The sequence below is a fragment of the Phyllobates terribilis genome, unplaced genomic scaffold (assembly GCF_046119375.1).
Source record: "Phyllobates terribilis strain yellow unplaced genomic scaffold, ASM4611937v1 Scaffold_5__5_contigs__length_657084704, whole genome shotgun sequence".
Lineage (NCBI taxonomy): Eukaryota > Metazoa > Chordata > Amphibia > Anura > Dendrobatidae > Phyllobates > Phyllobates terribilis.
Window position 1 is genome coordinate 397051485 of NW_027362765.1, and position 27681 is coordinate 397079165.

General features: G+C 44.5%; 1 protein-coding gene across 4 annotated transcripts in view; it reads left to right on the forward strand.

Annotated features, from left to right (window-relative positions):
- FANK1 (fibronectin type III and ankyrin repeat domains 1) overlaps window positions 1-27681 on the forward strand; it is a 113788-nt gene that overhangs the window by 35220 nt on the left and 50887 nt on the right. For all 4 annotated transcript variants that reach the window (XM_073685051.1, XM_073685050.1, XM_073685053.1 and 1 more), the window contains exon 3: window positions 4315-4439. In XM_073685051.1, the coding sequence (XP_073541152.1) occupies window positions 4315-4439 (125 nt within the window). The remainder of the gene's footprint in view (window positions 1-4314; window positions 4440-27681) is intronic.

The following is a 27681-nucleotide window of genomic DNA, read 5'->3' on the forward strand; positions in this document are numbered from 1 at the left end:
CCCCATCTATCTGCACTCTTTCTGGCTACCTTGCTGTAAGCGGGTAGAAGTAGCCCACGTCCCTGAGTATACCGTATGGTGCTCACCCGTATTGATGGTGACTTGGGGCCTTCTGTTAGCCTCCGCTCCTGGATGGCGGTGCTGGTCCCTTCCTTGTGACTGAGCCTCCGGGCTTCTATGGCCAGAGGACCTGGAATCCCCTGCTGGCTGGTTTCTGCTGCTGGGTGGATATCAGTCCCTACAGCCTCGGACTCCGGTGTCCGGTTATCAGATTCTTCTGCCAGGGCGAGCTCTGCTCAGCTCCAGCCCCTGGTCTTCAGCTACTGCTCCTACAGAGCTCCTGCAGTAACTCTTCCTGTGTCTGGAACTGTCTCCAGGCTCTGACTCAACTAATCCCGCCCCAGACCCAGTTTATAAGGGCAGATTCCTCCCCTCCCAGGTCTGGGCAGGAAGTGTTGCATGCTTAAGGGCTCCTGACCAGAGAAACCTCCCACTTGCTCTCAGACGTAATATTTCTATTACTGTGGCAACCAGACCCCTGGGGTGCCACATTCCCCCCTAGTGAATTTTAGTACTCCGGGACTAAACACATTTTTAAGAAAACACAAATACAGGGTATAAACAATAATACAATAACATATATACAAGAAGCTTTAGTCTTTAGAGGTCACGGCGTGTCCGTAACCGGGTGTCCATGTCACCGAACAAGGTGAAGTCTTGGCACAGAGTAGGGGACCTGTCCAAAGGAAACCCCAAGCGTTGGCCCTGGGCGTGGCTGCGAGGCTATGGTTAGCTACTTTGGACCACAAGGAGGCCACGCCAGATAGGTTTTCTCTTCCGCGGCCATCTTCGCAAGAGGCACCAAGGTGCAACTATCTACATGTAGTTCCGGTTATTCAGCGTCCATAACCTGTCAGTCCAAATAAACCTGAAGGGTAACTAGAGAAACATAATTAGTAACCAGGCAACAAACATAAACCATTTTCAACATTTACGTATGTACAGGTAAATATATATTACAGTTTAGATTCTCCAGCGAGCGGGCATCTGTCCTCTAGTGCTCCTGGTGGACCTACGTAACCCACTATCTGGTTCTGCACTACAGGGTGTAGAAGGTGTTGCGGGTAGGTCTGGCCGCTTTCTGCGTACTCTTTGGCTTACTAGGGGCACGGCAGGCTCACTACTAGCAGAGGGTTGATTCTCCTGGGCTGCTGGTATGGATTCTTCTGCCTCCTGGGCCGGCTGCTCTTCTGGGGCTGGCTGGAGAAAGGTGAGGACGGGTACCACGACTGCGTTGTTGATCCGAGTCCAGGACCGGGGAAAGTCTCCGAGTACGGTACTGATCATTTCTTCCCTTTCCTCTGTGGGTTGGGGGTTTCCTTGATCTTCTTCAGGGCTTTGCAGCTGCTCGGGACACTTCTTCAGGTGGTCTCTGGAGACAATGGCCGTGGTCTCTCCTCCATCTTTACTGATGACACATACTTTTGGGTTCTCATGACTTGAGGGCAGTACGGTGTACGGGTCCTTCTCCCACTGGTCATCCAACTTGTGGAGCCGTCTCTTTCTCTTCAAGACCTGCTCTCCAAGTACCAGGGGAACAGCGGGAGCATACTGGTTATAAGCCTTCTCTTGCCACCAGCGCGGCCGCTGCCACAGTAATGCCATTTACAATGCCCTATATCCCCGGAGCGGCCTGGCTGCCCCAGTACTCAGAATCTGCGTCTAGAATCTGCTCCAAACTGCCAGAGGGGAAAGGAGACTGTTTCTTTCTAGAATCTGCTCCAGGTAGCACAGGTGAGCAGCAACCAGCTATCAGATGTAAAAAAAAAAAAAAAAAAAAGACTAATTGAGTATACTCCCAGCTGGCATAGGAGAAAGGAGACTGATTCTGTCTAGAGTCTTCTCCCACCAGCACAGATTTGCAGCAGTCAGCTGCCAGAGAAGGAAGGAGGTTTATTCTTTCTAGAGTCAGCTGACAGAGAGGAAAGGAGACTGATTTTGTGTAGAGTCCACTCCCAGCTGCCAGAAGAGTAAGGAGACTGATTCTGTCTAGAGTCAGCTGGCGGAAGGGAAAGGAGACTGTTTCTGTCTAGAGCCTGTTCCCAGCTGCCAGAGGAGTAAGGAGACTGATTCTGTCTATAATCTGCTCCCAGTAGCAAGGATGAGCAACAGTCAACTGCCAGAAGGGGAAGTAGAATGATTCAGAGCAGAATCTGCTAGAAAATGATTAAAAATGTATTTTACATGCTAGAAACACTTTGAAATGGATATTAACATCTTGTTTGAACTTTTGGCAGGAAAAGCATTCATTGGATAACCCATTTAATGAGGACTTGGTACACAATAGGTGCTGCCTTCCAATAAATAAGCTCAGCTACTTGCACCCAGACCTCTGTTAAAAGCCCGGCCGAATATTCTATGGCTTCTGTAACAAGATCTGACGTCTCCCATATTGCTGAGCGTACACAGCCATTCCTACATCTTGATACAATATTGATACATATATCCTATTGACAGCTGTGCATGTAGCAGAGAAAATGGCAATAAACCGTTGTGCGCTGTCATCACATTTCCAGCATATTCCACTTTCTACATGAACTTCAAATGACCCTCCTGGAAAAGGGGCCTGCTCTGATGATCCTCATGGATTCACCCCATTAACATTCCCCATCCATATGTTTATTATTACGCTGCGTGATTATTCCCTATCATTATTATTTGAGTACAGATTATTGTTCTACTTGGTTCACCCCCGTAGTTTTCCCATATTTAATGAACTGCAGCCCAGGAGAACGCACAGTGACCACTAGGTGGCAGAATGACCTTGTGTATACTGCGTTGGTATACGTCTCCGGAGACCGCTTGATTTATATATTACAGGTTTTAATACATGAAGGGGGGATAAAACGCCTGGACTATTGTTGGAAAATAATTTTTGATTAAAGATGATGAAGCTGCAAACAAGGCTGCTATGTTTTTTTTTTCCCCTCGGTCGGTGACATAGGACTGGTGGCAGTTTGTGCAAGCTCTGTAAATATTACATGAGAGCATTTATTTTCCGTACGTTGCAACCGTGAACCAATCAGGTGAAAGTTAATTACAGAAAATAGGGATCTGATGGTATTTTTTATATTTTAAAGCATTAAAGGGTAACCGTTGTTTTCATTTTATTCCCCCCATAAATCAATAGTACACATGAAAATGAGAAACTGTGTAATACATCTTATCAGAGAAATCTTCTTTCTCCTACTCAACTGGTCATTCTTTCTCAAAATTCTGAATTCACAGGGAAAATGTATCTTTAATTGATACAGATTTTCCCATTACTGAGATAGATGGCAGTTGGTGCTCATAAAGTTCTATGGAACTAGCTTCTCCTCCATAGAACTTTATGAGCACCAACCGCCATCTCCTATCTCAGTAATGGGAAAATCTGTGTTAATTGAAGATACAGATTTTCCCATTACTGAGATAGGCGATGGCAGTTGGCGCTCATAAAGTTCTATCGAACGAGCTCCTCCTCCCTCCATAGAACTTTATGAACACCAACTGCCATCTCCTGTCTCAGTAATGGGAAAATCTGTATCTTCAATTAATAGAGATTTTCCCATTACTGAGTCAGGAGATGGCGGTTGGTGTTCATAAAGTTCTATGGAACTAGCTCCTCCTTCCTCCATGGAACTTTATGAGCATCAGCTGCCATCACCTGACTAAGTAATGGGAAAATCTTTACTGAATTCAGATTTTACCCATGAATTGAGAAGAAAAGATCAGTCCTTTAGAAGAAGAAGCCGATTTCTCTGATAAGATATATTACAAAGTTTGTTATTCTTGTGTGTACTATTGATCTATGAAAAAAATTAAAACAACGGTTACTCTTTAAGGTCCCGATTCATTGGTTTTCTAAGTGAATACCTCTGATTTAACAACTTTTTGTTATATGAAAAATGCATCAAAGAATTTGTGCCTTTTTTCAAGTCGTTTGGTTTAGTCAGTCTCCTGATTTTTACACCAATGTGGCTTTTCCAGATGTTTTTACACAGATTAAAAAAATGCATTTTTTTTTTTTATAAACTCGCAAAATTTGACCCAACTCTGATTTTTATGCGCATCAGTTATTTTGCCGCATTTTTTTTTGCAAAACTTGCAACTTTTCCCACTTTAAAATTGCTAATCCAAGACAGGAAAAAAAGACAATTTTGGGCTTTCCGCAAAATTTGTGAATTGTATGCGCTATTCTGATTTTTGACTGAATTGATGAATCGGGCCCAGAGAATTTTATGTCTTATTGACCAACAGTTAATTCTGTTTTAGTGGCTACTCCAAGCAACATGTTGTCGAAGGTTTAGAGGCCAGCTCCAGCTACAGGTTCAGACTGAAAGTCACGGGACATAGTGGAGGGTATGCGTACAGTCCTGTGGTCGCGGTGTCAACTACAAGTAAGTCTCCATAGAACTTATGTCAAGAGGACACTAAACCCGTGATCTCTTTACAGAGGTTGTCTGGGCTAAAGTAAAACTTTATCAGTAACATAGAAGTAGTGAAAACTACTGAGCCATATTCACCTGCTGTCACCCCCCTGGATTCCGCGCAGCCCACTCTGCTGGTGATCAGCGAGTAGTGATGTCACCCGTCATCTGCCACATGACCTCTAAGGCCTCTGATTTGCTGCTGTGATCTGGTGACTAGATTGGTGCGTCATCGGATGTTTTTCTGTTCTGATCACATGACCGCTGCAGCAAATCACAGGCCTCAGTGGTCATGTGATAGAAAAATGGTGACATCATCAATTCCAGGGCTGGAGAAGACCACCGGAGTGGCCTGCCCTGGATCCATGGAGCAGACCGTTTGATACTTTTACTACATACATGTTTTTGTTTGGCCCGGGCCACCCCTTTAAGAGCCTGCAGATTAAATCATTAGAAAGAGTCACTTAAGAGTTATCCTCAAAATATTATGTTATTGCTTATCTATTGGATGGGGGATAACTTACTGATCACCGGAAGCTCCAGCAATCATGAAAATGGGGCTCTGGGCCACTGGAGAGCTCTGTTTGAATGGGGGTGCACATTCTCAGCCTCCGCTCCATTCATTGTCTATGGGACTGCTATAGAAAGCAGAGTATAGTGCTCAGCTATTTCCAGCAGTCCCATAGACAATGAATGTAGCGGTGGGCAAACATACTCGACTTCAGCTCTGCAAAGCTCGCTTCCCTAATTCCATAGCCTTATTTTTGGTATCGGTGGGGGGTCCCAGCAGTCATATATCAGTAAGTTATTCAATTTAACCCTTTAACCTTTGTAATTGTTTTTGCTATGCATACCCCCTTTTTCACCTGTAAAGCGCCATGGAATAAATGGCGTTATAATAATAAATAATTATAATAATAATAACCACCAGCACATCATTACACTGATGGGGTTGAGCAGTAGTAAAAGGATTTATAGACTACAGATAGGAATCGGGGAGAGGAGTCCAGTGGCGGGCTCATGTACATTGTGCAGGTGACGCCGGGGACAGTAAACCTGTTTTCAGCGTTACCTCCTCTTCTGTCTAACATATTAGTCCCCTGAATACCGGATGACATGGACATGGATTGATAACTAAACCCAACTACATAACATACTGGTGATTTAGTGGCCCCCAAACCTAGTGATTGGCTCCCAAAAATGTGGCTTTACCCATAACAATAATATGAAGCAAATGCCCAATTAGGCCATGTTCACACGTTCAGTATTTGGTCAGTATTTCACATCAGTGTTTGTAAGCCAAAACCAGGTGAGGAACAATCAGAAAAAGGTATAATAGAAACACGTCACCACTTCTGTATTTTTCACCCAGTCCTGGTTTTGGCTTATAAATACTGATGTAAAATACTGACCAAATACTGAGCGTGTGAACGTGGCCTTGCATGGATTTATTTTATCATTTATGATGAATATTCTGATAATGAAATATTTTGAAATATTGGTCTGATATTTATCTCCATAGCTGTTGAACCCGTCACCTCTCCTGACATGTCTTTTATAGTCAATTCTTTTCCTCCGTTCCGCTGTTATTCTTGCTGGAAATTTTATTGAATAAATTGACAACTGGGTGTTACTATTCCCCCCTTATCAAAAGGGAGTGTGCTGTCCAGTTCATTAAATCAGGCCCCTTTTCACAAGGAAATGTGCATCATTTTTTATCATATATTTCTAGTTGGAATAACAAAGGAACAGCAGAACAAAGAGTCCGAATAATAAGAATTATTGAATTATTTACTGAAGCAGATAAATCGGGAGTGATGATGAGGAAAGGTCCCTTTATAAAATGTGTGTGAATTTGTGTCCAGGTCATATGCGGCATTATGCCTCTATGATTAAGTGGGTTGCCTGAATTAAGAAACCCTTTAAAATGTCCCATTAAGGTACTATTTTAAGGTAAAGAGGGCACCTCTGTAAGACGCTGCAAAAGAGAGACGCCGCAAAAGAGAGACGCCGCAAGAGAGGGACGCCGCAAGAGAGGGACGCCGCAAACGAGGGACGCCGCAAACGAGGGACGCCGCAAACGAGGGATGCTGCAAATATCCACTCAAGGATTTATGCATATGGTCGCCTGACAATAACATCTGATTTATTGGAGGACCCAGCAATAAGAACAGGTTATCCAAACCTTACACCGACTGTTATAATACATTCTTCTTTGTCGGGACCATGTTTTCCACATTTTACCTTTCTACGTTGTATTTTTGTGACATGCACCTACTTTTGGGAATTCCACTTACATAGCTTTGACAGGCCATGCCATCCGCCGTCTTAATTGCTATCCCGCCGTCCTCGGTCTTGCAGGAAGTTACTGATTTTCTAACGTTTTTTATTTTTTGCACTTTCCCAGGGGCTGATATATCTTGTCTCTGAATGTAAATGTCTCCGATCATGTTGTATAGACTAAAATAAACCTAAGGAATCTGCATCTGCCCCATCGTTAAATCGCACAGAGAAGTAAATAATAAATGAAAGATAAATAATATTAAGTGTAATATATTATTTATTTATACTCTATGTAGTATCAGAAAGAAAAATGGCCAAATAGATGCAGAATTATCGCATATCCTGGGATGTCATAGAAAAGCGTATAGGGTTGTAGGACGAGATGTTGGGTTATCTAGCAGGTCTCTTCCAGAAATATTTATTTGAAAGGGGTTGTCCACTTAATTTTATTAGGTTAAAAATCAGCCCTTGTTGGTCCCAAAATAAAACAAATCCCACGAACTCACCTACCTGACCCTTCGCTCCTATTTACTTCTGCTGGTGCCCTCCAACTTTACTTATAATCTTCCCACAAGGAAAGTGCCAGTGAGAACGGCAGCCAATCAGTGGCCACCGATTGGCTGCAGTGGTCATGTTTCATATGAGCAGAAAGAAAAAGATAAGAGACTGTTTCCTCTGGCTCAGAAGATACATGACCACTGCAGACATTCAGTGGCCGCTGATTGGCTGCAGTAGTGACTGGCCCTCTCACTCCTGAACAAAGCAGAGGTCCCATAGGTTTTTTTTTTTTTACTTTAAGACGATCATGGACCCATTGATAAATTAATAAAGTGTAGCAGAAAACAAATTAAGGGTATGTGCACACAACGTCTTTTTCAGGTGTATTATGTCTGAATTCTACCTGAAAAAGCGCTTAGAAGATGCTAAAAAGAATGAACATACAGTGCCTACAAGTAGTATTCAACCCCCTGCAGATTTAGCTGGTTGACACATGCGGAATTAACTTGGCATTGTGACATCTGTTCTGTAGATCAGCCTGGAAGTGGGAAATGCACTGCAGCAAATTTTTTTTTTATTTTAAAAAAACGTTAAAAGTTAATTCAGAGTGTCATTTATTATTCAACCCCTCAAAGCACAAGAATTCTGTTTGGGCCCCCAAAAGTATTAAGAAGTAGTTCAGGCACCAAGAATAATGAGCTTCACATGTGTGGATTAAAGATCTCTTTTGCCAGCCTTTTCTGACTATTTAAGACCCTCCCCAAACTTGTGAACAGCACTCAGACATGGTCAACATGGGAAAGACAAAGGAGCTTTCCAAGGCCATCAGAGACAAGATCGTGGAGGGTCACAAGGCTGGCAAGGGGTACAAAACCCTTTCCAAGGAGTTGGGCCTACCTGTCTCCACTGTTGGGAGCATCATCCGTAAGTGGAAGGCTTATGGAACTACTGTTAGCCTTCCACGGCCAGGACAGCCTTTGAAAGTGTCCTCCCGTGCCGAGGCCAGGCTTGTCCGAAGAGTCAAGGCTAACCCAAGGACAACAAAGAAGGAGCTCCGGGAAGATCTCATGGCAGTGGGGACATTGGTTTCAGTCAATACCATAAGTAACGTACTCCACCACAATGGTCTCCGTTCCAGACGAGCCCGTAAGGTACCTTTACTTTCAAAGCGTCATGTCAAGGCTCGTCTACAGTTTGCTCATGATCACTTGGAGGACTCTGAGACAGACTGGTTCAAGGTTCTATGGTCTGATGAGACCAAGATCGAGATCTTTGGTGCCAACCACACACGTGACGTTTGGAGACTGGATGGCACTGCATACGACCCCAAGAATACCATCCCTACAGTCAAGCATGGTGGTGGCAGCATCATGCTGTGGGGCTGTTTCTCTGCCAAGGGGCCTGGCCATCTGGTCCGCATCCATGGGAAGATGGATAGCACGGCCTACCTGGAGATTTTGGCCAAGAACCTCCGCTCCTCCATCAAGGATCTTAAGATGGGTCATAATGTCATCTTCCAACAAGACAACGACCCAAAGCACACAGCCAAGAAAACCAAGGCCTGGTTCAAGAGGGAAAAAGTCAAGGTGTTGGAGTGGCCTAGTCAGTCTCCTAACCTTAACCCAATTGAAAACTTGTGGAAGGAGCTCAAGAATAAAGTCCACATGAGACACCCAAAGAACCTAGATAACTTGGAGAAGATCTGCATGGAGGAGTGGGCCAAGATAACTCCACAGACCTGTGCCGGCCTGATCAGGTCTTATAAAAGACGATTATTAGCTGTAATTGCAAACAAGGGTTATTCCACAAAATATTAAACATAGGGGTTGTATAATAATTGACACACACTTTTATGTTTAAAATGTAATAAAATTCAACTGAGCAACATAACTTTTTGGTTTGTAAGATTTATGCTTCTGTTCATAAAACCTACTCTCGTTTGCAGTTTGAAGGCTCTAACTTATTTGCATCTTATCAAACCAGCTAAATCTGCAGGGGGTTGAATACTACTTGTAGGCACTGTATGCACTGCAATGTCAAAATGACTTGCTGTTGATATGTTCAGTCTTTTAGAGCTTCTTTAAAGGGAATCTGTCAGCAGGTTTTGTTATGTAATCTGAGAGGATCATGATGTAGGGGCAGACACCCTGATTCCAGTGATGTCACTTACTAGGTTGTGTTTTACTGCTTCAATATAATCAGTGTTTTATCAGCAGGAGATTATCACTACCGGACTAGGTGTTTCATGCCTCCTGGTCCAACCACATGCCCACCACTGATTAGCATCTTTCTGTCTATACTCGATGTACACTGAATGCAGCCAATCAGTGGTGTGGGCGGGGGGTTATACACAGCTCCACATTCAGAGCTCTGCTAGCTCTACATCAGAGAAATTGTGATTGTATCACAACTGCTGAACCCAGAAAACTAAGTGATACATCACTAGAATTAAGGTCTCAGCCCCTACATCATGCTGCCCTCAGATTACATAGCAAAACCTGATAACCACATCAAGCCTAAAAGCCGCAAAAATAAGTGATATTGACCTTTTCTCAGGCGTCTTCCGTTTGGAAGCCAATCAATAGTTTACATTAAAAAAAAATAGTTTACATAAAAGTAAAAAAAAAGACGCTGGCTGTAAAACCGCTGCAAAAATGCCCAAAAAGACGCCAAAGAAGACGCTTCTGAAAAAACACTGCTGTCTTCTGCTTCAAAAACTCAATAGGTACATGAGCGTCTAAAATACATCTTGTGCTCATATACTTAAAGGTTAATTCCCATCTCCAAGATCCTATCTCAATATGTAGTAGGTGTAGTAATAATATTATTAGCACATACCTTCAATTAGATATGTAGTATAATTCTTCTGATTCGCGATGTCGCTTACCCCATGTGCAGGACATTACAGCAGCTTAGGTATCCATGGTTACTACCATTATTTACTATTTAACTATATACAGTTAGTTGTTAGTAGTTGTAACCATGGATACCTAAGCTACTGCAATGCTTTGCACATGGGGTAAGCGACATAGCGAATCAGAAGAACTATACTACATTTCTAATTGGATTTTTTTGCTACTATTATTATTAGTACACTTACTGCATCTTGGGATAAGATCTTGAAGATTGAAATACCTCCTTTAAGGATAAGTGCTCAGGAGCAAATGTTACATTGCCTATTGATTTGCAGCAAATGCATATCAAAATCTGCATGTGTTATATGTGGATTTGTGTCCACTGTTGATGCAGATTTGTCACAGATTTCACCTCTTTATTTTAGAAAAGGGTGAAATCCATTGTGGAAATCCACATCATAAATTGCTGGTCAGTTTCTTGCAGATTCTTACTGCAGCGTGTGAATGTGATTTCTTTAAATCTCATCCATTTGCTGCTATGATAATACACCTGGTATGTTCCATTTTCACATTCTTAATTGAAAACTTGCAGCAAATTCACCATGTGTGAACAAACCCTAAAAGCGGAGCTTTTCTTATGCTCTGTGCACCCATCTTACTAGAGCTTTAGGCAACCACCTGACCTGCTTAAAGTGATATTGCCATAATCAATAGTTATCTCCTATTCATAATAATACACTAATCTATGTTGAAATTGCAACACCAAGAAAGAAAAATAGTGTAATAATGGAAATCACAGAGTGGATAAATGGGTTCACGCACTTGGGCAAATCATCAAGATCCGCTGCTGGCAGCTCCTTTTTGCAATTGCCAACTAATGACGTCCCAAGGGAGACAAGTCCGGAGACACTGAATGCCATGGAAGCACATTTAGAGTACCTTAAGGGTTGTGTTCACGGTTTTTCCGAGAGCTGACATTTCTTCGCCTCCTCTACTTTTCTAAGTGGCCCAATTGGTGGCATGTACTGACCAACCACAACGCCCGCTGCGTGCTCTCTAATCCGGCTCCATCAATCAAAGGAAGAGGATTCGAGTTAGCGAGGTTGGTCTGTAGCAGAGCAATGAATAAAGATCATTTTTAGGGGCACATGCAATGGATCATTGGGATCCTAATAATGAAGGACAGAATGTGCCAGCACCGACGGGGGAAAAAAAATGGCTATAACCTGCAGGAAAAAAAAAAAAAAAAACCCACTACATGTGAACATGCCCTTATATAAGTTTTAGATTACAGTGTCATCTATGACATTTCAGCATACTTGGACTCTTTACGTCTGGATGTATAAGGTGATCTCTATTCAGGATTCTTCTTTCTGAATAAATCTTGCTCATTTTTGTTTTTTAAAAATTTACAAAAATAAAGAAAAGGGAAAAAAAAAGAATCCTATATTCAATGTTTGCAGAAGCCTCGGCGTATGTATGACACGTTACATTGGTCCTTCTGCCCATTTTACACACTATTGTTCTAGGTTTTCCGCTATGGGTCTGTATAATGCGACATACTCCTGCGCTCACACACATTCTAGCATTACCGGGGTAAAAGTCTGTAAAGGAGTGTAATCTCGCCGCTGCAGCATTTTAAGCAATCTGCTGCAGTTCCTGAGAAGGTATTGTGCCGGGGCCGCTGCATCCCACACTTCCATCATGTCAGCTATCTAAATCCGCTCTCATTCAATTCTCTACGCTTCTCCCACTTCTAAGCTACAAATCTGTTTAAAGGCAGGATACAGGGATGTCTATTTTACACCGATGATGCTTCCGAGCTGGAGAAAGTGTGTTACACAGGACAATGTCCATTGTGTCAGCAAATCCAGCTAATAGTCTCCAAGATCACAATTCACCGGCTGCAGACGAAATGAAGAGGGAAGCGATCAGGCGAAAAACCCATTGTTGAAATCAGGTTTTTGTGTTGCATTTATTTTATTTTATTTTTTTTACATTTTGACAATGTTTTTTTTTTTATATCACGATCTTTATTAAAAACAAAATTAGCAATCTTGCAATTTTCACACCGGCCACTGCGGCTTTTTAAGGCTCATACTTCCTATCCCTTCAGGAAAAGTTTTCAAAAGGCTCATTATCATCAGAGGCAGGATTACAATGACTGATAACACCCAGCTGATAATACAGGATCCACTCACTATAGGCGATATATGTGGGGCCCATTATTCTGTATGGAGGACTACGTGGGGCCCATTATACTGTATGGAGGACTATGTGGGGCCCATTATTCTGTATGGAGGACTATGTGGGGCCATTATTCTGTATGGAGGACTATGTGGGGCCCATTATTCTGTATGGAGGACTATGTGGGGCCCATTATACTGTATGGAGGACTATGTGGGGCCCATTATACTGTATGGAGGACAATGTGGGGCCCATTATTCTGTATGGAGGACTACGTGGGGCCCATTATACTGTATGGAGGACTACATGGGGCCCTTTATACTGTATGGAGGACTATGTGGGGGCCCATTATACTGTATGGAGGACTATGTGGGGCCATTATACTGTATGGAGGACAATGTGGGGCCCATTATTCTGTATGGAGGACTACATGGGGCCCATTATACTGTATGGAGGACTATGTGGGAGCCATTATTCTGTATGGAGGACTATGTGGGGCCATTATACTGTATGGAGGACAATGTGGGGCCCATTATTCTGTATGGAGGACTACGTGGGGCCCATTATACTGTATGGAGGACTACATGGGTCCCATTATTCTGTACGGAGGACTACGTGGGGCCCATTATACTGTATGGAGGACTACGTGGGGCCCATTATACTGTATGGAGGACTATGTGGGGCCCATTATTCTGTATGGAGGACTACGTGGGGCCCATTATACTGTATGGAGGACTATGTGGGGCCCATTATTCTGTATGGAGGACTATGTGGGGCCCATTATACTGTATGGAGGACTACGTGGGGCCCATTATACTGTATGGAGGACTATGTGGGGCCCATTATTCTGTATGGAGGACTATGTGGGGCCATTATTCTGTATGGAGGACTATGTGGGGCCCATTATTCTGTATGGAGGACTATGTGGGGCCCATTATACTGTATGGAGGACAATGTGGGGCCCATTATTCTGTATGGAGGACTACGTGGGGCCCATTATACTGTATGGAGGACTACATGGGGCCCTTTATACTGTATGGAGGACTATGTGGGGGCCCATTATACTGTATGGAGGACTATGTGGGGCCATTATACTGTATGGAGGACAATGTGGGGCCCATTATTCTGTATGGAGGACTACATGGGGCCCATTATACTGTATGGAGGACTATGTGGGAGCCATTATTCTGTATGGAGGACTATGTGGGGCCATTATACTGTATGGAGGACAATGTGGGGCCCATTATTCTGTATGGAGGACTACGTGGGGCCCATTATACTGTATGGAGGACTACATGGGTCCCATTATACTGTATGGAGGACTATGTGGGGCCCATTATTCTGTGTGGAGGACTATGTGGGGCCCATTATTCTGTGTGGAGGACTATGTGGGGCCCATTATACTGTATGGAGGACTATGTGGGGCCCATTATTCTGTACGGAGGACTACGTGGGGCCCATTATACTGTATGGAGGACTACGTGGGGCCCATTATACTGTATGGAGGACTATGTGGGGCCCATTATTCTGTATGGAGGACTACATGGGGCCCATTATACTGTATGGAGGACTATGTGGGGCCCATTATTCTGTATGGAGGACTATGTGGGGCCCATTATTCTGTATGGAGGACTATGTGGGGCCCATTATACTGTATGGAGGACTATGTGGGGCCCATTATTCTGTATGGAGGACTATGTGAGGCCCATTATTCTGTATGGAGGACTACGTAGGGCCCATTATACTGTATGGAGGACTATGTGGGGCCCATTATACTGTATGGAGGACTATGTGGGGCCCATTATTCTGTATGGAGGACTATGTGGGGCCAATTATTCTGTATGGAGGACTATGTGGGGCCCATTATTCTGTATGGAGGACTATGTGGGGCCCATTATTCTGTATGGAAGACTATGTGGGACCCATTATTCTGTATGGAGGACTATGTGGGGCCCATTATTCTGTATGGAGGACTATGTGGGGCCCAATATTCTGTATGGAGGACTATGTGGGGCCCAATATTCTGTATGGAGGACTATGTGGGGCCCATTATTCTGTATGGAGGACTATGTGGGGCCCATTATACTGTATGGAGGACTATGTGGGGCCCATTATTCTGTATGGAGGACTATGTGGGGCCCATTATACTGTATGGAGGACTATGTGGGGCCCATTATTCTGTATGGAAGACTATGTGAGGCCCATTATTCTGTATGGAGGACAATGTGGGGCCCATTATACTGTATGGAGGACTATGTGGGGCCCATTATACTGTATGGAGGACTATGTGGGGCCCATTATTCTGTATGGAGGACTATGTGGGGCCAATTATTCTGTATGGAGGACTATGTGGGGCCCATTATTCTGTATGGAGGACTATGTGGGGCCCATTATTCTGTATGGAAGACTATGTGGGACCCATTATTCTGTATGGAGGACTATGTGGGGCCCATTATTCTGTATGGAGGACTATGTGGGGCCCAATATTCTGTATGGAGGACTATGTGGGGCCCATTATTCTGTATGGAGGACTATGTGGGGCCCATTATACTGTATGGAGGACTATGTGGGGCCCATTATTCTGTATGGAGGACTATGTGGGGCCCATTACTTTTTATATGGTTGGCCCGTTACTTTGTCCAAGTTTTCCATGTTGGCCCTCTCTGTGTTTTGAGTTTGAAATCCCGGATTTAAGAGAAAAAACTTTCGCAAGCCACTGCCTCCCCAGCTCTATTCCTCACCCAGCCCTACCTTCCTGTGCTTGACTGACAACTGCTTGTGGTGCCAAGTCATTAAAGGGGTATTCCCATCTCCAAGATCCTATCCCAAATATGTCGTCGGTGTAATAATAATAATATTAGCAAATACCTCCAATTAGAAATGTAGTATAGTTCTTCTGATTAGCTATGTCGCTTACCCCATGTGCAGGGCATTGCAGTAGCTTAGGTAGCCATGGTTCCGACGACTCAAGTAGTGACAGTTACTTGTTAGTGATCGTAACCATGGATACGTAATCTGCTGCAATGCCTTGCAAATGGGGAAAGCGACATAGCGAATCAGAAGAACTATACTACTTTTCTAATTGGAGGTATTTGGTAATATTATTACTATTACAGGTGTTACATATTGGGATAGGATCTTGGAGATTGGATCACCCATTTAAGGTTTAAAGAGCGTGCAGTGTGAGCGCGCTCTATGATTTATAGCCTGTTTTCGCTGCTGTGAAACTAACCAGATCACTAGGATCGCCATGTCTTCCATGCTGCAGAGGCAAAGCTCTCTCTGTTAGCAGCCTTGAAATTTGCATAGTTCAGATCAGTGGTGCGACCATCCCAGTGGTCTGAACTGGCAATTTTTAGGAGCACAGCCGCCCCCCTGGCAAGCAGGAAGCCGGGAGCAGTACACTCCTAAAGATACAATTTTAAAAGGATTTACCAGGAATTATAAAAATATTGCCAACACTATGTCATGGTTGAAAGAGAACCTGTCAGTCACTTCATGGTGCCCAAACCACAGGCAGTGTGAATGAGAGCCTGGCAGTAGGATTGCAGCCTGGTTATGCTTTTCTCTGACATGCTCCATAGTTTGAAGAGCCGGCCTGGCACCATAGTGAATAGATGTGACCAGTCCGTCTCCACCCCGGCTGGCTTCTCCCTGCACCACTCTCATGTGTGGATAGAGAGAGACCTGTCAATCAAATAGAGTGGAGCCTCTCCCATATCTGCTTCTCCCGGAAGTGGTCACATACTTTAATTTATTCTTGTGGCCGCTACAGCCAGTTACTAGCCTCATCGGTGATGCCAGCATGTACGCGGCATGTTACCACTGATTGGCTGCAGCAGTCATGTGAATGATGAATGGAACAAGAGTGGAGCAATGATGCTCACAGGACCTCAATCTGGCTTCCATTTCTCTACTGACTTCTGAACCCAGGTTCTGCAAACTTTCTTGGGCAGTCTGTCTGCCATGCAGTCTGTTCGTGAAAATCGGACCACACTCAGATGTCATCAGAGTATGGTCCGATTTTTTTTTTTTTTAACGGAACCATTGACTTCGAGTGCGCTCCGATTTGCGGATGCATGGTACGATTTTTTTTTTCCTCCGAGGAAAAAATCTGACATGCGGACGGCCCCAGACAACAAGATTGGTTCCAGTGCGATGCATTGTTTTTTTTTGGGATCTCGCTCACACCGAAACTACGGTCATATACAAGAGCCCTATCTCAGGGGTAAATGAAAGGGGCATAAAGTATTGAATGTATTTTAAAGAAGTTCCGTCACTTTTCGTAAATATTTATAGTTTTTTATTTGGTGCATATGTCACTGTTTTCCTGAATGTGACGGTTTTCTTTTGTTCCAGCTTCTCTCCATTTCTGATATATGGACAGTTCTTCCCTGTAGGTAAATCTAGTCTTGTTAGCCAAATGGGCGTGGTCCTTAATTCTTTATAGTAGTCTTCTTGATGACCACGCCTACTTGGTTAAAAAATAGAATTAGTCCTTACCGGTAATTCGGTTTCTAGAAGCCTTCCACGACAGCATTGGAGGATGTTGTCCATGCCCTATTGGGGGACAGGAACATAGAGAGTTTAAAAGCCCCTCCCCACCGTCAATCCGCAGTGTTTACCAAGATCACCTGGAAAAATGGTTACCTGACAGTTATATGGAATCCATAGGGAAGGAAATTAGTGCTGTCGTGGAAGGCTTCTAGAAACCGAATTACCGGTAAGGACTAATTCTACTTTCTCAATAATCCTTCCACGACAGCATTGGAGGAATACCAACAATATTTTATTAGGGAGGAACAATAGCTTGTAGGACTTTCCTACCAAAGGCTAAATCCCTAGTGGATGATAAGTCTAATCTATAATGTTTAGAAAACGTATGAAGGGAAGACCATGTAGCTGCCCTGCAAATCTGCTCAGTAGAAGCGCCCGCTCTTTCGGCCCATGAAGTTGATGTGGATCTGGTAGAATGAGCCTTTAAGGCAATCGGTGGATTAATTTGTTGGTTGTTATAGGCTTCCCCAATTGCCTTTTTGATCCAGTTTGCTATTGTGGATTTAGCTGCCTTCCTTCCTCTGTTCTGCCCTGAGTGCTGTATAACTAGGTTCCCATCCAATCTCCAAGACTCAGTTTGTTGAAGATAATAAAGGACATCTAGGAGGTGGAACTTTGCTTCCTTTGGATTGGAAGGTTTCTGGCAGAAGGAGGGAAGGATGATTTCCTGGGAACGTTGGAAATCCGTAACTACATTTGGGAGAAAGGAAGGGTCCAGGCGAAGCGTAATTCTATCTTTGGTCACATTCATGTTAGGTTCTCTGATAGAAAGGGCCTGAAGCTCTCCTACTCTCCGTGCTGAAGTGATGGCTACTAAGAAGGCAGTCTTATGAGAGAGAGTCTGTATTGAGCTAGGGGATAGAGGCTCAAAAGGAGAGAAGGTTAAACCCTTGAGTACCACATTTAGATCCCAGGATGGGACCTGAGACTGAATTTTTGGGTGAAGTCTGAGTGCTGAAGTTATGAATCTCTTGATCCACCTATGAGAGGCTAAATCTTGGTCGAAATCTGCACCTTAAGAGTGCTGGGTTTGAGACCCAACTCCGATCCACTCTGTAGAAAATCAAGGATCCGAGCAATGTTGGGATGTGACGTATCAGGAGTATCCGGAGCGTACCATGATAGGAATTTTTTCCATATTTTGCCATATATCGCGTTGGTTACTGGCTTCCTACACTGTTGAAGAGTTTTTATAACTTCTTCCGAGAGACCTTTGGATCTTAAGATCTCGGCTTCAGTAACCAGGCTGCCAGGTTTAGCCACTGAGGATTGGGATGGAACAGGGGCCCTTGAGAGAGAAGATTGTTGACCTGTGGTAGTATCACCGGACCCTCTAGGCAGAGTTCTGTGATGGCCCCGAACCAAGGCCTTTTGGGCCACAGAGGGGCCACCAGAAATGTTGCCACTCTCTCTATCCTGACTTTCTGGATGGTTCTTGCTATCAGCGGTATCGGAGGGAACGCATAGACCAGCCTGAAATGCCAGGGATGGGCTAATGCGTCCAAATTCATGGCCTTGTCCAGTCTGTCCAAAGAAAAGAAGAGGGGAAGTTTTGTGTTTGACCGACTGGCAAAGAGATCTACCTCGGGGAGACCCCATTTGGTTACCAGCGACTGGAAAATCTGAGGATTCAGGCTCCATTCTCCTGGCTGGATATCTTCCCTGCTTAGAAAGTCTGCTTGGACGTTGTTTGAGCCTTTCAGGTGGATTGCTGAAAGTGATAGGAGATGATGATCTGCCCAAAAAAATATTCGGCCTGCAATCTGTTTTAGGCTGTGTACCTTCGTACCTCCTTGATGATGAAGGAAGGCAACTGTGGTCACGTTGTCCGAGAGAATCTTGATGTGAGAACCCTGGATTAAGTCGACTGCCGCTCTGAGCGTTTTTTCTACCGCCATTAGCTCCCTGAAGTTGGAAGATCTGCAACTGATCTCGGGACTCCATCTGCCTTGAAAGGGAATCTGGGCCACCGTAGCTCCCCAGCCTCTTAGACTGGTGTCGGTAGTCACTGTAATCAGAGGGTCCTGGGTCCAAGAAATAACCCTCTGAAGATTTCGGGAGCTTAGCCACCAAAAAAGAGAAGCTTTTATCCGACAGGGGGTCCTGAACCGTATGTTTAGTGAGTCCCTTTGTCTGTTCCAGGATCTTAGGATATGATCCTGGAGAGGCCTTGAGTGGGCCTGAGCCCACAACACCGACTTGATACAGGCTGTCATAGACCCCAATACAGACATTGTCGCTCTTAACGTTGGATTCTCTTGGCGTCAGAAATTTGAGATTTTGGATCTGAGAGCTGTCTGATGCTCCAATGGTAGAAAGGACATCTGTTTGTTGGAGTCCAGTGATGCACCAAGGAATTTCCTCCTTGATGAAGGGAGGAGTTCTGATTTTTTTAGGTTTGGAATCCAACCTAGAGACCGTAGGGTCCTTAAGGTTATAGAGACATGAAGATTGAGAGCTGCTACTGAGTGAGCGACAATCCACATGTCATCCAAGTATGGAATTATGCACACGCCCTGTTTCTGGATGAGTGCGATGACTTCTGCCATGATCTTCGTAAACACCCGGGGTGCTGAAGAGATGCCGAAGGGCAGTACGTTGTACTGGTAGTGAACTGTTATATTGTCCCTGAGGACTGCAAACCGCAGGAACTTTCTGTGGGACTGATGAATCGGCACATGGTAGTACGCATCCTTTAAATCTATAGTTGCCATGACGAAGTCTTTCCCTATTAGAGGAATAGTTGATTATAATTTATAGACTCCATATAGACAGGTATTTGATGTGATGGTTTAGGGACTTCAGGTTGATTATGATGCGTGGGGTCCCTGATGGCTTCCGTATTAGGAATATTTTTGAGTAGTGACCCGTCCCCTCCTGGCCAGAGGGAACTAGAGACACCACTCCCGAATCCAGAAGGTTTTTTAGGGCGACCGATAGGAGATCCCGAGCCCCCCGAGAGGGAAGTGACGTGACCCTCAGGATCTGAGGGGGGGCGACTCTCGAATTACAATAGAAGACCCTCCTCGATGGTATTGAGGATCCACTGGCAGGAAGATATTGCCTGCCACTGGGGAAAGAAATTCGAAAGCCGCCCCCCTACACGGACCAAGTCATTGCCTGTCCTGCTGGTGTTGTTGCTGGGGTACAAGGATGTTGCGACCCTTGCCGCCTTTGGGATAGCTCCAGCGCCCAGATTTTCCCTTTCCTCTCTACTGTGAGGGGTGACTTTGGGAAGGCCGAAAGGAACGTTTCTTAGCCTGTTTCTGTTCAGGAAGTGTTTTCTTCCTGTCCGAGGCCTTTTCCAGGATTTCATCCAGGGCTGGGCCAAATACATATTTTCCTTGGAATGGAATGGAACAGAGCTTGACTTTAGAGGTGACGTCCCCACTCCATGTTTTGAGCCATAGTGCACGGCGAGCAGTATTGGACAGGACAACTGCCCTGGCCGCGATCCGGACTGACTCAGCCGAGGCGTCCGCTAAGAAACCTGTGGCTTTTTGAAGGAGAGGGATGGAGTCAAGTAGGTCTGCCCTGGACGTACCCTGAGACAGGTGTTCCTCCAGTTGGGTCAGCCATTTGAAGAGGGATCTGGCCACACAAGTCGAGGAAATATTGACTTTGAGAGAGGCAGAGGAGGTTTCCCATGATTTTTTAAGGACGCTTTCCATTTTGCTGTCCAAAGGATCCTTTAATTGGGACGAGTCCTCAAAGGGAAGTGAGGTTTTTCTCACTACCCTAGCCACCTGGATGTCTACTTTAGGGACTTCCCATTCAAAACCATCACCCTCTAACGGAAACCTATGTTTTAATTCCGAAGGGGTGGTGAGGCGATTTTCCGGGGACTCCTATTCCTGTCGGATGAGATCCCTAATTACCTCATGGACTGGAAACCCAGTCTGTTTTTTGGTTTTAAGACCCCTAAACATCTCGTCCTGAACAGAACAGGGAACCTCCACTTCCTCCAGCCCCATAGTGCCTCTAACTGCGTCCAGTAGATCCTCTAAGTTGTCCGAGGAAAAATAATATCTATCGGTTTCGATTTCTTTGGCAGGCCCTATGGATGCCAATTCTTTAAAATCATCAGAGGCTGAGCTACTAGCCTCCATAGAGACCACATCTGAGTCTAACTCTTGGATCTTCCTCTCTAATTATTTTATCCGTACAGGGCTGACACAGCTTCTTCTTATAGTATGAGGACAACTTTTTTGTACAGATGTCACATCTACGGTGCTGGTCTTATCCTTCTTAGAAGCGGAGGCCTTGTCCTCCTAAGAAATGGGAAGATAAGGGGACCCATGTGAAATAGAAGGAGGGGAGATCTAGTGTCATCTTAAAAGAAGGCCGAGATAACCCCATAGTGACTACCCAAGTACTACTCACTGTAGCCGAGGGCATGCTGGGCTCTGCAGATGCAGGAGTACAGGACCTATCACCTTCCATAGTGGGAATATGGTGGAAATAGCCTTACCTTTTGGTGTCTTCAGGCGGGTTTTAAATAAAACCGTGCCTCCCAGCAAGGGACCTCAGTCCCCTCCCCTTTCCGGTCACTTTAAAGGGCCAATCCAGGTTTGGTATGGGCCTTTGGTCCTGTCATTCAGCGTCCCTCGTGGAACGGCCCGACCGGAGCGATGGCCGCAGTGAAGTCACCCGGCGCGTGCGCGCCCAACCGCCCGCCGGTTCAGGAGCGTGGAATCCACATGCATCGTGGAATGCTCAGGCCGGAGCGGCAGGGCCCGCGGCGACGCCGCCACTTCCGGTGCGCGCGCGGTGACGCCACTTCCGGTGTCACATCCGGCTCGCGGCGAAGCCACATCCGGTGCGCGCGCGCGGGGATGCCCGTGCGCGCGGCAACCACGCTCCAGGAAGGAGGAGATGCCGGAGGGCGGGAGCGGCCTCCGGCATGAATGATCCCCTGGCTTGCTTTACCCTCAGTGGGGCGCAGGAAACCAGGGTGGTCCCCCCAAAGGGGAACAGCAAGGAGCAAGGAGGGATCACCCCGACCGACCACTGCCTTCCACACAGGTAAAGGAAATACAGCGCTGCCCGACAGCACTGCAGGATCTCTCCATGCCCCAAGGGGGACAGGAAAACACTGGGGATTGACGGTGGGGAGGGGCTTTTAATCTCTCTATGTTCCTGTCCCCCAATAGGGCGTGGACAACATCCTCCAATGCTGTCGTGGAAGGCGTATTGAGAAAGACCAGATTTTGCAAATAACAGAATTAGAGGGTCCATATCTCAGGAGCCGAGAGGCACAGGGACATAAGAAAAACATCACCAGATTCTAGAGAACAGAAGCATTTACACCAGGTGAAAAAATATCATATTTATGGCAAATGATAGGTTTTCTTTAAGGTAAGTACGAGAGCAGGAAAAACAAGAATGAGTTGGCATTATTTGGAGGCATTGTGATGTGTCATTTAGCACCACGTCTCCGTTATCAAGGGAACAAAAGAAAAAATTGTATTATTACAGAAATGAAAAATATATAAAATATATATATATATATACACTGCTCAAAAAAATTAAGGGAACAGTTAAACAACAGAATATAACTCCAAGTAAATCAAACTTCTGTGAAATCAAACTGTCCACTTAGGAAGCAACACTGATTGACAATCAATTTCACATGCTGTTGTGCAAATGGAATAGACAATAGATGGAGATTATTGGCAATTATCAAGACACCCTCAATAAAGGAGTGGTTCTTCAGGTGGAGACCACAGGCCACATCTCAGTACCAATGCTTTCTGGCTGATGTTTTGGTCACTTTTGAATGTTGGTTGTGCTTTTACACTCATGGTAGCATGAGACGGACTCTACCACCCACAGAAGTTGCTCAGGTAGTGCAGCTCATCCAGGATAGCACATCAATGCGAGCTGTGGCAAGAAGGTTTGCTGTGTCTGTCAGCGTAGTGTCCAGAGGCTGGAGGCGCTACCAGGAGACAGGCCTGTACACCAGGAGATGTGGAGGGGGCCGTAGGAGGGAAACAACCCAGCAGCAGGACCGTTACCTCCGCCTTTGTGCAAGGAGGAACAGGAGGAGCACTGCCAGAGCCCTGCAAAATGACCTCCAGCAGGCCACAAATGTGCATGTGCCTGCACAAACTGTTAGAAACCGACTCCATGAGGATGGTATGAGGGCCCAACGTGCACAGATGGGGGTTGTGCTCACAGCCCAACACCGTGCAGGACGCTTGGCATTTGCCACAGAACACCAGGATTGGCCAAGTCGCCACTGGCGCCCTGTGCTCTTCACAGATGAAAGCAGGTTCACACTGAGCACATGTGACAGACGTGACAGTCTGGAGACGCCGTGGAGAGTGATCTGCTGCCTGCAACATCCTTCAGCATGACCGGTTTGGCAGTGGGTCAGTAATGGTGTGGGGTGGCATTTCTTTGGAGGGCCGCACAGCTCTCCATGTGCTCGCCAGAGGTAGCCTGACTGCCATTAGGTACCGAGATGAGATCCTCAGACCCCTTGTGAGACCATATGCTGGTGCGGTTGGCCCTGGGTTCCTCCTAATGCAGGACAATGCCAGACCTCATGTGGCTGGAGTGTGTCAGCAGTTCCTGCAAGATGAAGGCATTGAAGCTATGGACTGGCCCGTCCGTTCCCCAGACCTGAATCCGATTGAGCACATCTGGGACATCATGTCTCTCTCCATCCACCAACGTCACGTTGCACCACAGACTGTCCAGGAGTTGGTGGATGCTTTAGTCCAGGTCTGGGAGGAGATCCCACAGGAGACCATCCGAAACCTCATCAGGAGCATGCCCAGGCGTTGTAGGGAGGTCATACAGGCACGTGGAGGCCACACACAATACTCAGCCTCATCAGGAGCATGCCCAGGCGTTGTAGGGAGGTCATACAGGCACGTGGAGGCCACACACAATACTGAGCCTCATTTTGACTTGTTTTAAGGACATTACATCAAAGTTGGATCAGCCTGTAGTGTGTTTTTTCACTTTAATTTTGGGGGTGACTCCAAATCCAGGCCTCCATTGGTTAATAAATTTGATTTCCATTGATGATTTTTGTGTGATTTTGTTGTCAGCACATTCAACTTTGTACAGAACAAAGAATTCAATGAGAATATTTCATTCATTCAGATCTAGGATGTGTTATTTGAGTGTTCCCTTTATTTTTTGAGCAGTGTGTGTGTATATAATATATATATGCTTTTTTTTTACCAGGACCAAGTTTTCCACATTTTCTTAGCATTGTATTTTTGTGACATGTACCTTCTTTTGGGAATTTTACTTACATCGCCTTGACAGCCCATGCCATCCGCCGTCCTAATTAGCATTGTTCCATCTTCCGTCTTGCAGAGGGCGGCTGACTTACTAACGTTTTTACACTTTCCCAGGGGCAGATATCTTGTATCTGAATAAAAAAAAATGTCTCTGAACATGTTATATAGACTAAAATAAACCTAAGGAATCTGCATCTGCCCCGTTGTGAAATTGCACTCTGAAAAGTAAATAATAAATGACAGATAAACAATATTATACGTGACATAATATTAATTAATATGTATAAATAAAAAAGGAGAAACGGGACGTAATAAATATTCTGTGTTGTCAGATGAGTCACAGAAAAGTGTTAAAATGCAGCTGTCAAAAACAGGAGGAGAGAATGGTTTAACGAAAAGGCAAAGAAAAAGGGGGCGCAATTATGGAGCCCTGTTATTACTTGTGAACCAGCTATATGCAGTATTATTTTGTGACATTTTTTTCTTTGCTGTGATGTCGCCTTTTTACGTGAAATATTTCCATGTTATTTTATTACTATTATTATTTCCATGAACTGTGAAATCACTGTGTGCAGTATTCTTGCAGTGTGACATCACTTATTTACAGCACAAAAAATGCAAACAGTGATGTCATCATTCATGTATAGTGCACCGAATGTTTATTATCCCAGTACTGTGACATCACTTTGTGTATTTTCTCTATACTGTGACATCACTGTGATTATTATCTCTGTACTGTGACATCACTGTGTTTATTATCTCTGTACTGTGACATCACTCTGATTATTATCCCTGTACTGTGACATCGCTGTGATTATCATCCCTGTACTGTAACATCACTGTGTTTATCCCTGTTCTGTGACATCACTGTGTTTATTATCCCTGTACTGTGACATCACTGTGTTTATTATCCCTATTCTGTGACATCACTGTGTGTATTATCCCTGTACTGTGACATCACTGTGTTTATTATCCCTGTACTGTGACATCACTATGTTTATTATCCCTGTACTGTGACATCACTGTGTGTTATCCCTGTACTGTGACATCACTGATTATTATCCCTGTACTGTGACATCACTATGTGTATTATCCCTGTACTGTGACATCACTGTGTTTATTTTCCCTGTACTGTGACATCACTGTGTTTATTATCCCTGTTCTGTGACATCACTGTGATTATTTTCCCTGTACTGTGACATCACTGTGATTATTATCCCTGTACTGTGACATCACTGTGTCTATTATCCCTGTTCTGTGACATCACTGTGTGTATTATCCTTGTACTATGAGATCACTGTGTTTATTATCCCTGTACTGTGACATCACTGTGTATTATCCCTGTACTGTAACATCACTTTGTGTATTATCTCTGTACTGTGACATCACTGTGTTTATTATCCCTGTACTGTGACATCACTGTGTGTTATCCCTGTACTGTAACATCACTGTGTGTGTTATCCCTGTACTGTGACATCACTGTGTTTATTATCCCTGTACTGTGACATCACTGTGTTTATTATCCCTGTACTGTGACATCACTGTGTGTATTATCCCTGTACTGTGACATCACTGTGTTTATTATCCCTGTACTGTAACATCACTGTGTTTATTATCCCTGTACTGTGACATCACTGTGTGTGTTATCCCTGTACTGTGACATCACTGTGTGTGTTATCCCTGTACTGTGACATCACTGTGTTTATTATCCCTGTACTGTGACATCATTGTGTTTATTATCCCTGTACTGTGACATCACTCTGTGTTATCCCTGTACTGTGACATCACTGTGTGTATTATCTCTGTACTGTGACATCACTGTGTGTATTATCCTTGTACTGTGACAACACTGTTTATTATCCCTGTACTGTGACATCATTGTGTGTATTATCCCTGTACTGTGACATCACTGTGTGTTATCCCTGTACTGTGACATCACTGTGTTTATTATCCCTGTACTGTGACATCTTTGTGTGTATTATCCCTGTGCTGTGACATCACTGTGTTTATTATCCCTGTACTGTGACATCATTGTGTGTATTATCCCTGTGCTGTGACATCACTGTGTGTATTATCCCTGTACTGTGACATCACTGTGTGTATTATCTCTGTACTGTGACATCACTGTGTGTATTATCCCTGTACTGTGACATCACTGTGTGTATTATCCCTGTACTGAGACATCACTGTGTGTATTATCCCTGTACTGTGATATCACTGTGTTTACTATCCCTGTAGTTTGACATCACTGTGTTTATTATCCCTGTACTGTGACATCATTGTGTGTATTATCCCTGTGCTGTGACATCACTGTGTGTATTATCCCTGTGCTGTGACATCACTGTGTGTATTATCCCTGTACTGTGACATCACTGTTTATTATCCCTGTACTGTGACATCATTGTGTGTATTATCCCTGTACTGTGACATCACTGTGTGTTATCCCTGTACTGTGACATCACTGTGTTTATTATCCCTGTACTGTGACATCATTGTGTGTATTATCCCTGTGCTGTGACATCACTGTGTTTATTATCCCTGTACTGTGACATCATTGTGTGTATTATCCCTGTGCTGTGACATCACTGTGTGTATTATCCCTGTACTGTGACATCACTGTGTGTATTATCTCTGTACTGTGACATCACTGTGTGTATTATCCCTGTACTGTGACATCACTGTGTGTATTATCCCTGTACTGAGACATCACTGTGTGTATTATCCCTGTACTGTGATATCACTGTGTTTACTATCCCTGTAGTTTGACATCACTGTGTTTATTATCCCTGTACTGTGACATCATTGTGTGTATTATCCCTGTGCTGTGACATCACTGTGTGTATTATCCCTGTACTGTGACATCACTGTTTATTATCCCTGTACTGTGACATCACTGTGTGTATTATCGCTGTACTGTGACATCACTGTGTGTACTATCCCTGTACTGTGACATCACTGTGTTTATTATCCCTGTACTGTGACATCACTGTGTGTATTATCCCTGTGCTGTGACATCACTGTGTGTATTATCCCTGTACTGTGACATCACTGTGTTTATTATCTCTGTACTGTGACATCACTGTGTGTATTATCCCTGTACTGTAACATCACTGTGTTTATTATCCCTGTACTGTGACATCATTGTGTTTATTATCCCTGTGCTGTGACATCACTGTGTTTATTATCCCTGTACTGTGACATCATTGTGTTTATTATCCCTGTGCTGTGACATCACTGTGTTTATTATCCCTGTGCTGTGACATCACTGTGTGTATTATCCCTGTACTGTGACATCACTGTGTGTATTATCTCTGTACTGTGACATCACTGTGTGTATTACCCCTGTACTGTGACATCACTGTGTTTATTATCTCTGTACTGTGACATCACTGTGTGTATTATCCTTGTACTGTGACATCACTGTGCGTATTATCCCTGTACTGTGACATCACTGTGCGTATTATCCCTGTACTGTGACATCACTGTGCGTATTATCCCTGTACTGTGACATCACTGTGCGTATTATCCCTGTACTGTGACATCACTGTGCGTATTATCCCTGTACTGTGACAT